Source organism: Sturnira hondurensis, unplaced genomic scaffold (assembly GCF_014824575.4).
Source record: "Sturnira hondurensis isolate 20B ecotype Veracruz unplaced genomic scaffold, ASM1482457v3 Scaffold0006413, whole genome shotgun sequence".
Lineage (NCBI taxonomy): Eukaryota > Metazoa > Chordata > Mammalia > Chiroptera > Phyllostomidae > Sturnira > Sturnira hondurensis.
The window spans coordinates 2,465,036-2,480,155 of NW_028079044.1; the positions used below are offsets into that span (position 1 = coordinate 2,465,036).

At 40.0% G+C, this 15,120-nt stretch overlaps 1 protein-coding gene across 23 annotated transcripts in view; it reads right to left on the reverse strand.

Moving 5' to 3' along the window:
- Positions 1 to 15,120, reverse strand: part of NRXN1 (neurexin 1) — a 1,091,189-nt gene that overhangs the window by 656,601 nt on the left and 419,468 nt on the right. For 10 of the 23 annotated variants that reach the window (XM_037047879.1, XM_037047873.1, XM_037047872.1 and 7 more), the window contains 2 exons: positions 14,328 to 14,372; positions 13,159 to 13,320 (listed from right to left, as the gene is read on the reverse strand). In XM_037047879.1, the coding sequence (XP_036903774.1) occupies positions 13,159 to 13,320; positions 14,328 to 14,372 (207 nt within the window). The remainder of the gene's footprint in view (positions 1 to 13,158; positions 13,321 to 14,327; positions 14,373 to 15,120) is intronic. The other 13 variants (XM_037047882.1, XM_037047881.1, XM_037047880.1 and 10 more) reach the window with 2 other exon arrangements.

Sequence of the window (15,120 nt, forward strand, 5' to 3'; positions counted from 1 at the left end):
ATCAAAGATACCCCTTGGGAAAGCCTTTCTGGATGTTTTTGACTACCATCTATGTACTGTGTTGCCTTAGACTGTAGCACACTTCTTTGTTATGGAATTTATCTCTCTTGAGTGTAATTATAATGACATCTACTCAAGAGTTACAGAGCACCAGCCAAGCCTCAGGTTCTAGCACTAAATAAATAACCATCACAATCCCTGCTCTCAGGAAAATCATCATCTAGCTTCTTTTAACTAGCATCCTAATCTGAATCGCAGAACACAAAATAACTTATCTGAGTAGCTATTTTCTCAGTTCTCCCGAGGATGACATGTAACAAGCACTACAACATACACTAGATGTCTTAGGGCGCTAGGACTTCCCTTCTTGAGGAAGCCCCATTCTCAAACACCAGGACACTTAGATTATAGTAGCAACAAGCGCTGTGACAGAGATAGGTATACACTGAGGGAGGACAAGAGAATAAGGACACTAATTGCTTATGTCTTCGTTTCCTCGGTAACATGATTTCTTCTTCTGCTATCCTCATTTAGCATTTCGTGCAGGCCCATTTCACGGTGTCCATTGAATACATTTTTGTTGTTGTTGAATTAAGGCTTTGAAATTCATGTTTATGTTTTTTTTTTCTTCTGTCTTCAGAATCTGGCCAAAGCAATGCAAATTATCCATATTTGTAAATCCAGCATCTACTTACTGCTTGAGACATAGTTGTTACTCAGTGATGGATTGGCTTTGTGAATAAATAAAAAAATTGAAAAATGTTTCTCAGGGATCATAAGAGCTACTTAAAGAAAAACTAATATTAATGCAAAAACCTTTTCTATTACTTACATCACAATTCTGGGTTACTCACTTCAAACGTTATTGCTTCCAAAGAAAGACTTTATTAAAAGTGCAAGTCAGTCCTGGCTTGTACGGTTCAGTGGATTGAGTGCTGGCCTGTGAAACAAAGGGTCACCAGTTCAATTCCCTACTAGGGCACAGGCCTGGGTTGTAGACCAGGTCCCCAGTGGGGGGCATGTGAGAGACAACCACACATTGATAGTTCTCTTCCTCTATTTCTCCCTCCCTTCTCCTCTCTCTAAGTATAAATAAATAAAATATTTTTTAAAGTACAAGTAAAATAGCCCTGGCTGGTGTAGCTCAGTGGATTGAGCATGGGCCTGTGAACCACATGATCACGGTTCGATTCCCAGTCAGGGCACATGCCTGGGTTGCAGGCCCGTTCCCAGGAGGGGACTCACGAGAGGCAACCATACATTGATATTTCTCTCCTTCTCTCCTTCCCTTCCCCTCTAAAGATAAATAAATAAAATTAAAAATATTTAAAAATAAATAAATAAATAAAGTACAAGTAAAATAGTATGAAGTAAAGAAAGGTTGCATTTTTCTGGGTGGTGGAACTAGAGGTAAGTGGTGATATTTTCAGTGTTATTGTAATCTAATAAAGACAAAATTAGTTTGAATATATTTTCAAGAATAAGTAGGCTCTAATTACAACTTGAGTTTAGGGAAAGATAGTGGGGAAAATATAAAATGCCCTTAAAACACTAGTATACTAAAAAGATTTTGAGGGGGTCTGTGATATACCATTTTCTTCTACTACAAAGTCTGCAGCCACATTGTTTCAGAGTTGCCTTCTTATAAACATCATGTAGTGCACAATTCATACTTTTCCTGGGATTAATGGTCTTCCCATGATGTCAGTTAAAAGCATCTCTTTGTTCATTTAATCACCAAAAAAATTCGAGTCTGAGTGTCTTTCAGTTTAGAGAGGTGCCATACTTGTTAGCTGCCTCTAGGGGGTTCTTTATTAAAATTCTTGTTGTGGAAGCTGTATTTTCCTAAATGATGTCTTCACGCCTCAATTCCCCAACTGTCTAATTTATACCCAAGGAAGAGTTTACTTTCTTTAGGGAATAACCTATTATATTACTAAGTTGCTAAAATATAAATAAGTAAATATAAATCTGTTTAAGTTAGCAGTAAAATAATCCTTTGTAAATCATGGCCTACATGAGTATTTATGGAATTCAGCACGGAAATAGTACCACGTAGAAATGGTAATGAACCCAAGTAAACCAGCACATGGCGATTTTCAACATTTTGGCATGGGAAAGAATTTTGCTATGAAAGCACTACTCTAAAAATCAAATGAAGTTTAGGGGACCTAGCTTAAAATGATTAAAATATACAAGCGTTTCACTCCTGGGCTTAGTTTCAGATATTTCAGAAACAAAAGCTTCATGCTTGGATAGCAAGTGCACACCATCCCAAGACGGAAGATGCCCCTGCATGTGGACTGTCACAGGACTTGGCTCTGCCCGAGTTGTCCTGTCTTGGTGGCTAATCTGCCTGCCCTCCGGGTGCTCAGATGCTCGTCTCTGGAAAAGAAGGCTGAGCCCACCCAGGGGCCTGGAGGGAGTGGAGCCTGGGAATGTTTCTGTGGGTCCTTGGTGCTTTGAGGTGCCGAGGCTCTGGCTGTAAGCCTCAGAATCACTACTGAGCTACTAAGCTGCACTTTGTTTCATACTTTGATATTTCTAAAATCCAGAGCTGAGTTGAAACTGATGTGCATTCTAGCTTAAGTTAATTGGCAATGTCTAGTGATTCATAACATAATTTTGCATCTTATAGTCAATGATGTCAAGACAATATGGTTGTTGAGGTGTGCACCAGCTCAGTGAGTTTAATTTGCATACAAAATCTCCAGGAGAGCTTATTAAAATGTACATTGTAATTCAGGAGATCTGGGAAGGGGCTTGAGGTTTTTCATCTGACAAGCACCCAGGTAATGTTGATGCTACTGGTTCCGAGGCCACACCTTGATTAGTAAATCCCTAAGTGGGCTCCAGATTATTGATGGGCTTTCTTTCCTTTCAACTCCCTAAAAATTACACCTGTTAGTTGTATGTCATTGTTTAGAAATTCTTCTAATACAAATAACTTTTTTAATTGGGTTAACATATAATAGATCAAATAATTATTAAATAATAACAGTAATGCTAAGAAAAGCTGGATTTCAATCATTGGTGATGACACCTTTCGTCCTAGGGGCCGTTGGGAAGAAAATGTTAAGGGATAAAATGGGTTTACTCTTTCAAACAAACATTTAAGTCTCACATAATGAGATTCTACTTGGTCTACAGGTAGTGAGGGCAGGCGGGAAATATGGCAATTATTTTTGTTTCTTTTTGTTTTTAATACTTTATTTATTTATTTCTTAAATAGAGGGGGTGGGCAGGAGAAAGAGAGGGCAAAAAATATCAGTGTAAGAGAGCAACATAGACCAGCTGCCTCTTGTTTGTACCCCGAATGGGAACCGAACCGGCAGCCCAAGGCACATTTCTCCAACCAGGAATTCAACCAGAGACCCTTCGCTTTGCGGGACGATGCCCAGTCAACTGGGCCACACTGGACAAGGCTTCCGCCATTAATTTGGAAAAATCATGTTCATTGAAATCTGGTGATAATGACAACATTCTTAAAAGCAAATAAAATTATTTAATATTTGAACTATAAAAACTGAGTGACTATTTCTAATTTGGTTCCTTAAAACGATAACCCATGTGTTTACTGAAAGTTCTGTTTCTCAATCACCTTTACAAGTTTCTGATGCGTTGGATAGGGGCCATTATGATTTGGGAGAACAGACAAGGAAAGCACGCTGGGCTTAGAGCTCACACACCGGGTTCCTTCCGCATCCTTTACGCATCGGCGACGCGGTTTTGATGATGTTACAAATTATTTGTGATCTCCAAGTTTATCCGCCCTCCTCACAGAGCCCTTAGAAAGTTCGATAACTTTTAAAATAATATAATGGTAGCAAAACTGCACACTCATCTGCAATCAAGACAATCATCCTGCTTTGTAGGGCCTGGTGCGAAATGAAAATTAGGAGGTCGTTGTCCAAAAGTTGTTAAGAATTTCAAGATGGCGACAGGAAGACACCAACCCAAGAGCAGGGCTCTTGTGTGAGTAGGGCCCTGTGTGACTATGCATATAGTTCACGGGTCCATGAAGCAGCCCCCGTCTGTGTTGCAATTGCAGCTAATGGTCACCACAGCTAAAATATTACAATATACCAGGCACTGCACTGGATACACAGGCTGACTGACTCGTTTGCAGGGAAGACAATTAACGCCCAGAACTATGAAATAACTTTCCTCAGGTCACATAATGACCAAGTCTCGGGAACCAGGATGTGAACGGCACATTGTGATTCCAAAGGCATTTACTTGATCTAATTTAATGTAGTAGCAATCTACAAGTAGTTACCGTCATGCCCATTTCATTCATGTTTAGAAACTTGGGCTCAGGAAAAGTAATATATATATAGTAATCATATATATATATATATATATGATTGTTCTTCAAATATATAAATATATATATATATATTTGAAGAACAATAATTTATTGTGGCCTCGATTGGACACCCTATGTTAACTTAATTATTTCACATTCTGGCCTTCCCACAGAGTCTGCTGCAGAGTCACGTCACGCACGTGGAACTAAACCTAACACTCATGGTCGTCAGTGTCTCCATGCATAGAATATTTACTCAACAACGCCGTGAATCTCACTGTCTTATTATTTAAGTCACATGCTTCTGAATGGTAACAGCAGTGTTTTCATTTCAAAGGAATTAATTTGTTTTAAATGTTTCAATAGTGGTGATTCTCCTGAATACAGACCAATCACCGTTCATTCACAGGAATGATTTTCTCCAAACGTAGCACTTGATCCGAAGAACTAAAGACAGGAGTATATCATCTCATAATAGAAATTAAGATGAAATTCAAACTAGTTGCTTTGTTTTGGATGGATTTTAGACTTTTAAAATAGGGCTCAAACTTGGTAAAGTACAAACTTGTACAGGGTATTTATATGGGACTTTTTATTTTCTTTTTCTTTGTGCTGTGTTTTCTAACCCTTCAGGCCATTTATTCTTTCCTATCGTTTTCCAATTTTGAGAGTGGAACTAATTCATTTCACTTCATCCCCTCATACTATCATGCCAATTACAGAGCTGAGCAAAGAGAGGCTAACTCAGATTAATCCGCCCCATTTTCTTTGAAAGTGTTACTAATTTCCTCTAGTAGAATTACTTAACGTCTGCTCTATTTCTGGAGCAATCTTTATACCTTACTCTAGGAGCTGGTATTGCCATTCTGTTTCTTTGTCAGGCTGTCCTTCCAGATGTCTATGTGTTCTTTTACTTACCTATGTGTCCCCAGTGTTGAGGACAGAGCCCAGCACATCACGGGGAGAGATTAATGTTGACTCATTGAAGGCACACATGCGAATGCTAAGGCACAGGCAAATGGAGCAATTAAAACCACATACTCCAGTGGGTAATGAAATTAAGAGGAAATGTTCAGTCTTAGACATTATTCATTGCTGCTTTCTGCTGGGCTAGAAAATGTCATACACGATAAAGTGTATCACGTCCTCAAAATTAAAATGCCATTGAACACCCTACCAAATCATGTTTATGCTAGCTTGATATATGAAAGTGCTATAATGCATTATGCCAACTGCTGATATAGTTCCAGGCTATGAGGCATCTGCTGGAAATGATGGGAAATAAAAATCTGTGGGTCCTCTGGAAAGGGGCGTGGCTATGTCCAAAAGCTGAATTCCAGGCATGGACTCAGCAGCTGCTTTGTAGACACTAAAGAGCTGAGTTTCACTTCCTTGGGGACTTGAGCGGATGGGACTCCCTGAACTCAATCTCAAAGAGGAGTGTGTAGGACAAAATGCCTAGCTTCTGCCCCAATCGATTATTTCCCTGCCCCCAAGGCTGCAATTCACAGAGCAAACTTAGACTTAGCAACGTATGAAGCCAACACTGTATAGAAATCTAGAAAGCACTTCTTCCCAATGTGTGTCATGTGCATCCCTGTTCATATGGTTGACTACAGACTACAGAAATTGGGGATAAGAATTATTTTATTTATGCCTTTACAAGAGGAGGTGTATGCAGGCTGCTTGCTAGAGTAGAGAAGAAAACTACAGAGGTAACATCTCAGTACCAGTTTGAACACCAGCAAAAAAAAAAAAAAAATCCTGGTGGAAGCTTATATGTAACTGGTCACCTAGTAGCTCCTGCGTGCTAACTGAAATAGCCCCTCTCCTTCCCCTCCACTTTAGACCTTCTCTTTTCCGACACCCTAGAAATCTAGGGTGCCTTTCTGCTCTATCTGTCCTCTCGAGTTTCCAGTGAAGTCCATTTCATATAATTTTACTTTATAAAAGTACTGGTAACAAGGAAAGAGAAACAAGATGACATTATGAATAGAGAAACCAAAATAGAGCAAGAATAAAGGTAAGGATCATTAGTTACCAGCTAAAGGTCAGGTTATTCAGGTTCAGATCATGGCTCTGTAAATTACTAATTGTTTTCCCTCAGGTCAGTTACATAGTTAGTCAGTTACCTTCTATCTCCACATTCTCATTTGTTAAAAAGGAATAGCAGTAATTTGTATCTATTGTCATGCCTGGAGTATTACCTTTGAATATACAAAGCACTGAAAAGGTGATAGTGTACCCCTCTACGTATGGAGTTAATAAAAGCACTACTGAAAATAAAATGCTACAAGTACACACACACACACACACACACAGACACACACTGTTTTTCCTGACTCCCTTGTTGCTATGTTTGAAATATCAGATATCAAATTATTTCACACAGTTCCATTAATTTATTTTTTAAACTAAATTGTTAACTTTGCTCAGTTACTGATGACCTTAGGCACATGCTTATTAAATAACTCACTGGATGTTGTAGATATTATGAGAAACAGAAAGTGCTTAATATGTAAAATTATTGCCGCTCTGGAATACACCAACTCCCTTAATTTTTCAGCAATAGCTCTGACTTTCAACATCCCTCTGTGTAGCGCCTAGTATACCATAGGCACAATTAGGTACCACGGAGTTTGTTCCCTTGGAGTTCATTTGGATGATCTGATTCAGGCAGTGTGCTCAACTATTGCACCAAGAGAACTCAACTCAGGGATGGAACACCAAGGTCAGGGTCATGTCCCACCACTTGGAGGGAATTATGTGTTCTGTTGACATCTCAGGGTCCTCAGTTACACAGTGGGGATATTATTATTATTACTAATTATTTGTTATTATTATTATTATTATTATTATTAATTACTTAATAGGGGTTCTTGGGGAGATATCCTTAAAATAAAAGGATCATGACTAAAAAAAAGCTGTGGTCTACTGTCCTGCAAATAAAAGAAGGCCAAGGTCATTGAGCTCTGCTTGCATTTTGGTGCTGACACTTTATTACAGCAGAAGACTAGAAACGCATTTCAGTATTTTTGAGATCCGAGAGAAAGTAGGCAGGACCTATAATAAATCAGGCTAGTGGCACATGAGAATTTGTCACATTCTTTGACATTCCCACAAACTACAGCTTGCTTTCTCATTAGAGTATCAAAAGCAAACTGCCATCTTCTGTGCTTTAAATCCGATGGAAGAAATTTATTTTTTTCCTAGAGCTGAACTGCTCAAAACACTATAGGCCAATTTCTTTCCTCTCCAGCTGGTCTAAACCAGGTTCTCTTATCAGTCACTAAGCCAAGACCTTGACTCTAGGAAGGCAGCCCAGAGCCAGTGTGTGAGTCCTTGTATTACAGGAATTCTTTTGTGGGTTTGTCTGTTTGTTTTGCAGCCTGTTCATTTTCTGGGGAATTAACAAAACCAATCTTATAGTGGTTAGTGCAAGTGAGACATTCTCCCAGACATAATTAAGGTAGTATTACCCCTAGTTATATAATAAAGCGCTGAGTAAAAACATATGGACCTGCATGGAAAATGTCTGGGAAGAAGTGCGATGGGAAGGCATAAAGCAAGTCTCTTCCCCAAAGAGGGAATGAAGCCTGTGGAAAGGTCAATGTAAACAAACTGTAAAATGCTACCTATAGACAGTGACAACACTTGTAAGAGAGGGAAGGCAAAAAGTGTCTCTAGGCGTCAGGGACCCCAACAAGAAAGAGTGGAGGAAATGAAAACCTGGGGAGAAATGGATTTAATCTTGACTTTGCAGCCTGGACCAAGAGATCTCCCACCGAGAGAAGTCCTCCTTCCTCCCATGTTTCATGATTCATAGGCCTCAGTGAACATCTCCTTACCCTCTACAGTTCCTGGGAAAATAACTTAACATGCAAATTCTACCACTGATGTTTGTCCTTACAAGTAAATGACAGGGACTCTACTCCTGTCTGAGCAATGAGGGGGGTAAGAGAAGAGGAGGACACCTGAGGACCCCCATTTACCGAGCTGTTCTGTCACAGAAGAGGTAGGTAAAGTGAGAAGCCTTCACTTTACCTGAAGTTCTCTTTTGTCCAAAAGAAGAAAGACAGATAGATATTAAGGGGTGTTTGCATGAAGTCCACCAGCTTTCCCAGAGCTAATGCTGGTACCATGTGGAAAGCAGAGCGTTACCGATACACAAGGCAGAGGAGACCATGCTGACAGTGTGTGTGGCAAGCAACTATTTTTTCACAGTGGGAGAAATGCTTATATAAGAGGATATTTTCTGAACCTCATCTGCCTCATAGCATCTTCCAAATTTTTAGTGCTAAAAGTTTCTCAGTGTAATTAAAGCCTGAGCTGATCTAATTAGATTGATGAAATTTTCAGTAGGGATTTAATTCCCCCTAGCACTTCACTTTCTTCTTCTCCTCCTTCTTTTTCTTCTTCCTTTTTTTTTTCTGGAATATTCCCTTAGGCTCATCCCCAGCAATATTTAGTGGCATCATTCAAAATTGCCTCACATGGGCAGGCCTCTGCTCAAACAATGCCAGCAGGTACAGACAGCTAAAAACAAACTTCAAATGAAGGGGTCTAGGTTCTTTTATTGAATGCAATTCTCTCTCACCTCTTCAATTTCATTTCCCTCCCAACAAACTATGTTAAATAATCTTCACTCCGCAGGAGGGAAATGGGTATTTCAGAGCATTTTGGAAGCACAAAGAAATGCATACAGCAAGAGATTCTAGGGCAAGATTAATGCGGAGCGGCATGACCCGTCTTTGCAAGTCATTTCCTAAGAGCACTAAGTCTTCATGGTCAAATACTGGGAAAGGAATACATATTAGTGAGATTTCATTGATCTTTGAAAATTATATATATATATATATCTGTAATGAGCATCTTAGGAATCAACTCTGACACTTCTACACAGAACAACGTGTTTGCAGCAGTCTAAGGTGAATGGGCAGGGCAGTGCACGTGCTCAGACAGACCCCGAGCATCTCCCCCGGACGCCACGATTTATCTTTCTGCAGCATTGGACACACACTTCTGGTGGAGCAGTCACTCAAAACTGCTTGTTGGAAAAAACTGAATTAAATTCCAATGATCAATAATTTTTGAGCAATATACATTTTAGCTTTTTCTCGATGTTATTGAAAATGCAATTAAAATATAAACAAATGTTTCTTGCGAGAGCATGATTAGAATCGCTTTTGTACAAATCAGATTGAAAAAGCACATTGTTTAAGGGCCTATGGTCCCCTAGAAATTTTATAGATGTGGGCTGTATATAATGGTAATTTATTATTTATAAATTTTCCTTTAATGCTTCTCAAATGTATGTCCTTTGAAAGTAATTTTCAGTGAGCTCAAAAGTGTCTCCAAAGCTTTTTTTGATTTATTTATAATAAAAATAAAAGTTTTAAAAAAAAGTAATTTGATCCCCCAGTATAAATTCCTAGCCATTCAAAGTTCCCTCTCATTTTAAACAAAGTATAATGTATGAAATTCAGGTCAGATTTTGTGGAGCTAATTTTATTTTATTTTGAAATTTGATAATCACTAAGAAAATAATAATATTTGTAATGAGGGTTGGTTGCTGCACAAGTAAAACAAGTCTTATTTCAAATAGTCATTTGAAGGGCTTTCATGTATGGTCCGGAATCCTTCTAATCATTATGTAACTTTTTTTCACTTTACTCTTCTGAGAGTGAAGATGAGAATGCACGGTAGTGGTAGCGATGTGGGGTACAGCATCGCTATTGCTGTGCCCCGAGTGCCACTGTCTCCAGTGAAAGAGAGCCAGCCATTCAAACGTATCTTATCTGATAGGATTCTGTGTTCTAACCCTGCGATCCCTCCACTGCTCCGGGGTGAGTCAACGAACTTCTCTAGGCCCTTTCCCTACTTCCAGAACAAGAAGATTGGGCTCAGAGAAGGACTTCCAGGACCCTGCCTATTCTAACACTGGAACATTTCTTCTTTGATTTCAGAGAAGTTGTTATGAGTATTTCCCCCAAGACTAGTCATCCTAAGGGGATTTACATACTAGATTTAAAATATAAAATGTTATGAGTCATAAATGAAACCATAATTAAGATTTTATATGTGCAATGCGCTACGGGGCAGAAAGGCCAAGAGAGTTAAGGAAGGCTTACAGGGCTTAGTGTTAAGAGAGATATGGTAAGAATGACCAAGGGCATGTTCCTCTCTTTTTAGTAATTCTACAAAGCTAGCCGTCTGAAACAGGTGATTTAACTCAAAATCTATGATACTTTGTCACAATTTCATTTCAGAGGTAGAAGGAGCAGGGCATTCTAAATAGCAATTCAGACATGGAAGAAAACTATGACCCATCTGAAAGCCCTTCAAATGAGGACTATTTTGATTTATAGGACGATGGTGCCAGCATCTTTCCACTCTCTAGTTGTTGGAAGGAAATAAAGCACAAGAAATTACACATCACAACAAGTGCAGCACCTTCTCCAGCACAAGCCCCAGGCTGTGGAAGAGATGTGGGGCAGACTCGTCAGTAAAGAGAAGGGATATACATCCAAACCCCACAGAGAAAATAGCATGAGGGAACCCTCACGGCATGGACTCAGGAGCTACCAACTAAATGTCACAGGGAAGACCAGCTGCCTTGTGTTTGCTATAGTTTTTTTTTTTGTGTGTGTGTATATATAGTTAAAAGACCCATTGAAAAGAGATAAATTCTTAAGTGTATGGACTACTCATTATCATTTAAATTTTAAAGGCATTAATCTAAAACAGTAGTGTTAGATTAAGGCAATCCACTGTAGCTTCATGCACACAAAACACTGCCTCTCCCATGTTGCACTGCCGAAAGATAATGAGGTTCAGCTGGACTCAGGCTCTAACTGCAGAAATTCTCATGTTCTTACAGGATATTCAAAAAGGCTCTTTAGCTGAATTCCTGATTCTGCTAGAGATACACAGACTCCCTTTCCTTTTCCCAGTCGTGATGGGACTGACTGTAAATAGATAAAGCAGGGCCTGGGGATGATTGTAGGCTGGCCTGCTGAGAATGAAAGTGAGAAAATGAGGTGGGGGGCGGGTATGGTTCTGCCCCCGACCCTAATCCTCATCACTGGGCGTGGGTTCAGACATCTCGTGAATTCTAATCATGTTTTTTTACCATGTTCCTCCCAACTTGAAATACCTTTCCTCTCCCCTGCCCACCGAAATCACAGCTATCCCTCAAGATTTTCTTACTCAACTCTGTGCATCCTCCTTGTCTGCTGGGTCTCTCACTGGATATGCTCTCTTTTGAACCCAACTGGCTGTACCATCCTCATTCCTCACGGCCTATTGCACATTCCTAAAAACAGTCTCAATCTGTAACAAACTTGAGGGTTTGCACAATTTTCGAAGGACCCTAACATACATTTGTGTCGGGACACTGTATATTATGGTGGCTAGGATCATAAGACTCTGAGGTCATATGTCTTGGTTAATCTCTAGACCTTAATACTTCTTATATGAGATCTCACTCAAGAAACTTACCTGCTCCTAACTTCGGTTTTCTTGTCTGAAAAATTCAGATAATAAAATTACTACCTGTATTGTGGAAATCCCTGTAAAGCTCACAGGATAGCATCAGGCATGACATATGAGCTCAAAAAAATGTCAGGAATATTATCATAATCATCATAATAGTCATTTTTATTTCACTATGTCTACAGCGATTAACACAGTCCTGAGTCATACTACATATATTTAAAGAGTAAAAGTTATTCTGTGGGAGGGAATCGATCCCTCCCACCACAAAGTATGGTCACATTCAGCCTGCCAGAATCACACCTCCTGGCATTTGTTAAAACCATAGCAATCAGAGCCCACTTAGGACTCTTCCATACACATTTACATCCTGGGCAACGCAACATCAAGTTCATGTACATGGAAGACAAGTAAGAATAACTCCAGCAGTGACTGTTTTTCATGGATGCTCACCTGAATCAAGTTTATGTGATTGGAAAATTTTGTTGAGAATGAACCAAAGTATGTCACCACTTACCAACAACACCTACAGCTAAACACTAACAGACTCAGGTACTGAACTTGACGTTTTAGAGGTCACCACCACGGAAGTGCGGCCCTGGCTCTAGCAGCCAAGAGAAAGCTCATTAAGCCTGAATGAAAACGGGCAGCTCTATGGGAAAATGGTTGTGTAAGTTAAAAATCAAGAACTTTGTGATTTTTCTCTCCTTATACCCCAACAAGATGCGACCCAATCAAAAGTTACAACAGATCATGACATCTGAGAATGGGGGGGAAATTACTGCTATCTTTTAGCCTGGTGGCACTGGTCAGGTAAAAATTAGGTAGGTATTAGGTAAGCTGAACAGATCACAAATGAAACAGCTTTACGTCCTTTGGAACATATTTAAGATACAGTAACAAAATGGTTCATCATACAGACTCATTTTTTTATATAGTCTCTCTCAGCTGATTTTTTCCTTTTTTCCCCCCTGTAATGCTCAAACAAGTCCCAGCTATCATATACATAATAGTTAAGGCATTTAGTGAAAATGAGCAAAGCACTTAGCTGAACTCCAGACACAACTTATCTTTGTGTTGGACTGTCTTTCATAGCTATTATGCAGCTGCCCATGCAAATCTCAATTGTGAACTACTTACAGACCCCTACAGAAGAGGAACTTAGTTGCTTCACAATGCCCTATGAGTTTCCCGCCTCCCCCGACCCCACCAAGACAACAGCCGGACACTGAATTTAATTAAGCTTGTGTCATGTGACTCCACAAACAGCAGGTCTTCAGTAAATGTGCTTTCAGTCCAGATCTGAAATGATGAGATCACGGATTAGAAACGATTCTGGTGACAGCGATAATTACCTCTTTGAGACAGCCCATAAAGTTGTTACTGACTGGTGACCCTGGGAGGTCTGCTGTGCTGGGACTGCCTCCGACATAGAAAAAGTCATCAGACCCCAGCATGGTGTAATCTTCTTGCGTGTAGCCCGTTGTGGTAAGAATCCCATCCACTGATATTGTCACCTAGATAACAAAGCACAGGGAAAGGACACGCTATACTCAGACCTAGATACGGTAATCCTGGGATATGCCTGTTTTGTGTTTTGTTTGTTTTATTTATTTTTTTTTCATTTTGCTTTTTCACTTTTTTTTTCTGTTTGGTGTTTATTTTTAGACCTGTGGCGGAACCCATTTTCATGTCTGTTTCAGGTTTATTCTTGGATTCTAGTGAACTAGCCCTAAGAGAGCTAAGCTAGTTAGAGCGTTAACTGATTATCCAACTAGTGTCAGCATGGTCCCTACTGCAACTGAAAAGTTATTCAGCAGACACAAAAATGGTGTTAGTAAAATGCTTCCTAGGTTAGTTTTGCTGGTGTACATATTAGTAAAGTTTAGTCGTCTGTTATTGACTACTCACAACGTGCACCTTGTCAACATAAAAGGCACAAGCTACTTCCAGCAACGTCACTATTTGCACTATCGAGCAGCAGTTGCTCGCATGCAAGTGCCTACGTCCATGCGGAAGGGGGGGGGAGGCAAAACAACAACCCGTGGAGGCGGCACACGTGGAGGTGCACATGCAGGAGGGACAGTACAGTTCAGAAAGGAAAGGAAACAGGGAGAACCAAAGGGGGGGGAAAACTGCTTTGTGATGACGTAAAGATGAGTGGGTGTGGCATCTCCAGCATTCCCAAATCAAGAGTGCATGCCATGCGTCATGAGTGGTTAGAGCCTGGCTGAGCCTGTGGTCGCTCGGGCCGGCCACCGTTTGTCTTATATAACCCGTGTTAACCACAGCTGGATGCAAACGTTCGAAACGTTAACGATGCCCCTACAGGTGAGTTGGAAAACAGAGGCTGACAGGAACAGGTAAAAAATAAGAAGGTCAACAACGGATGAAAAGAAGGAGGTCAAAGTAAGCAGAAGAGTACCAACCGCAGTTCCTCTTTTGTTAATGATGTCTACAGTTAAAAGAAAGAAAGAAAACACACGGCAAACCCAAAATAAGAAACAATTAGAATGATATCTACCGAACAATGTAGTTTGTTTACCATAGCGTGTCCAATGCCTGAGTGCTTTGTGGAGAAGGGGGGAGAAAGGAAATTAAAAACTGTGAACAGAATAACGATCGTTACTTAAAAAATATGATGGTCTCTACCATGTTAGTACATTTTTTGATTCAGGTAACGGTTAGTAGAATGAAACATTCCATGAATGACATGTTAGTTATTAAGCATGTTAGTAACATAGAAAAAGGGCAAAAAAATTTTACAAGAAAAAAGCAGACTAACAAATAGGCCTCCCGCAGAGGTAATAAGTTTCCTGCCAGTATTGTTCATAACTTGCTATTAGACATAAACAGACATACGGCAACGTTCCCTTTGTCTCCCTGAGTACATCTGACAGACATTTAAAAAGTTTAAAAGGGATTCAAAGGCCTAAAGCTCATCGGCTGACCACTGCCGCCCTGTGCCCGTAAGTGAGCCCTCCCCCACCCTGACCCTCCCCAGCCCCAGAAAACTCATAGGAATCGGTTGGTATTGCCCTACTACTCAATTTTACAGCATACAAGGACTCCTCCTCAACTCCAAAACTTCCTTCGGTCATATTGATGGACTTTAGGATCACAGTTTACTGCAATGAAACAAAGCAAAGATCCTGACACATAAAATGAGTAGAATGGATTTGTTTTTAATCTGTCCTGCCACACATGCACCCCGGCTGGATAACTACAGTTTCCTTTGAGCTACCGGTTCATAGTTTGGTTTGTAACCTGAGCAAAGGCAAATCTAGAAAGTGGGCTCCTTAAGCCCCACCCTTCCT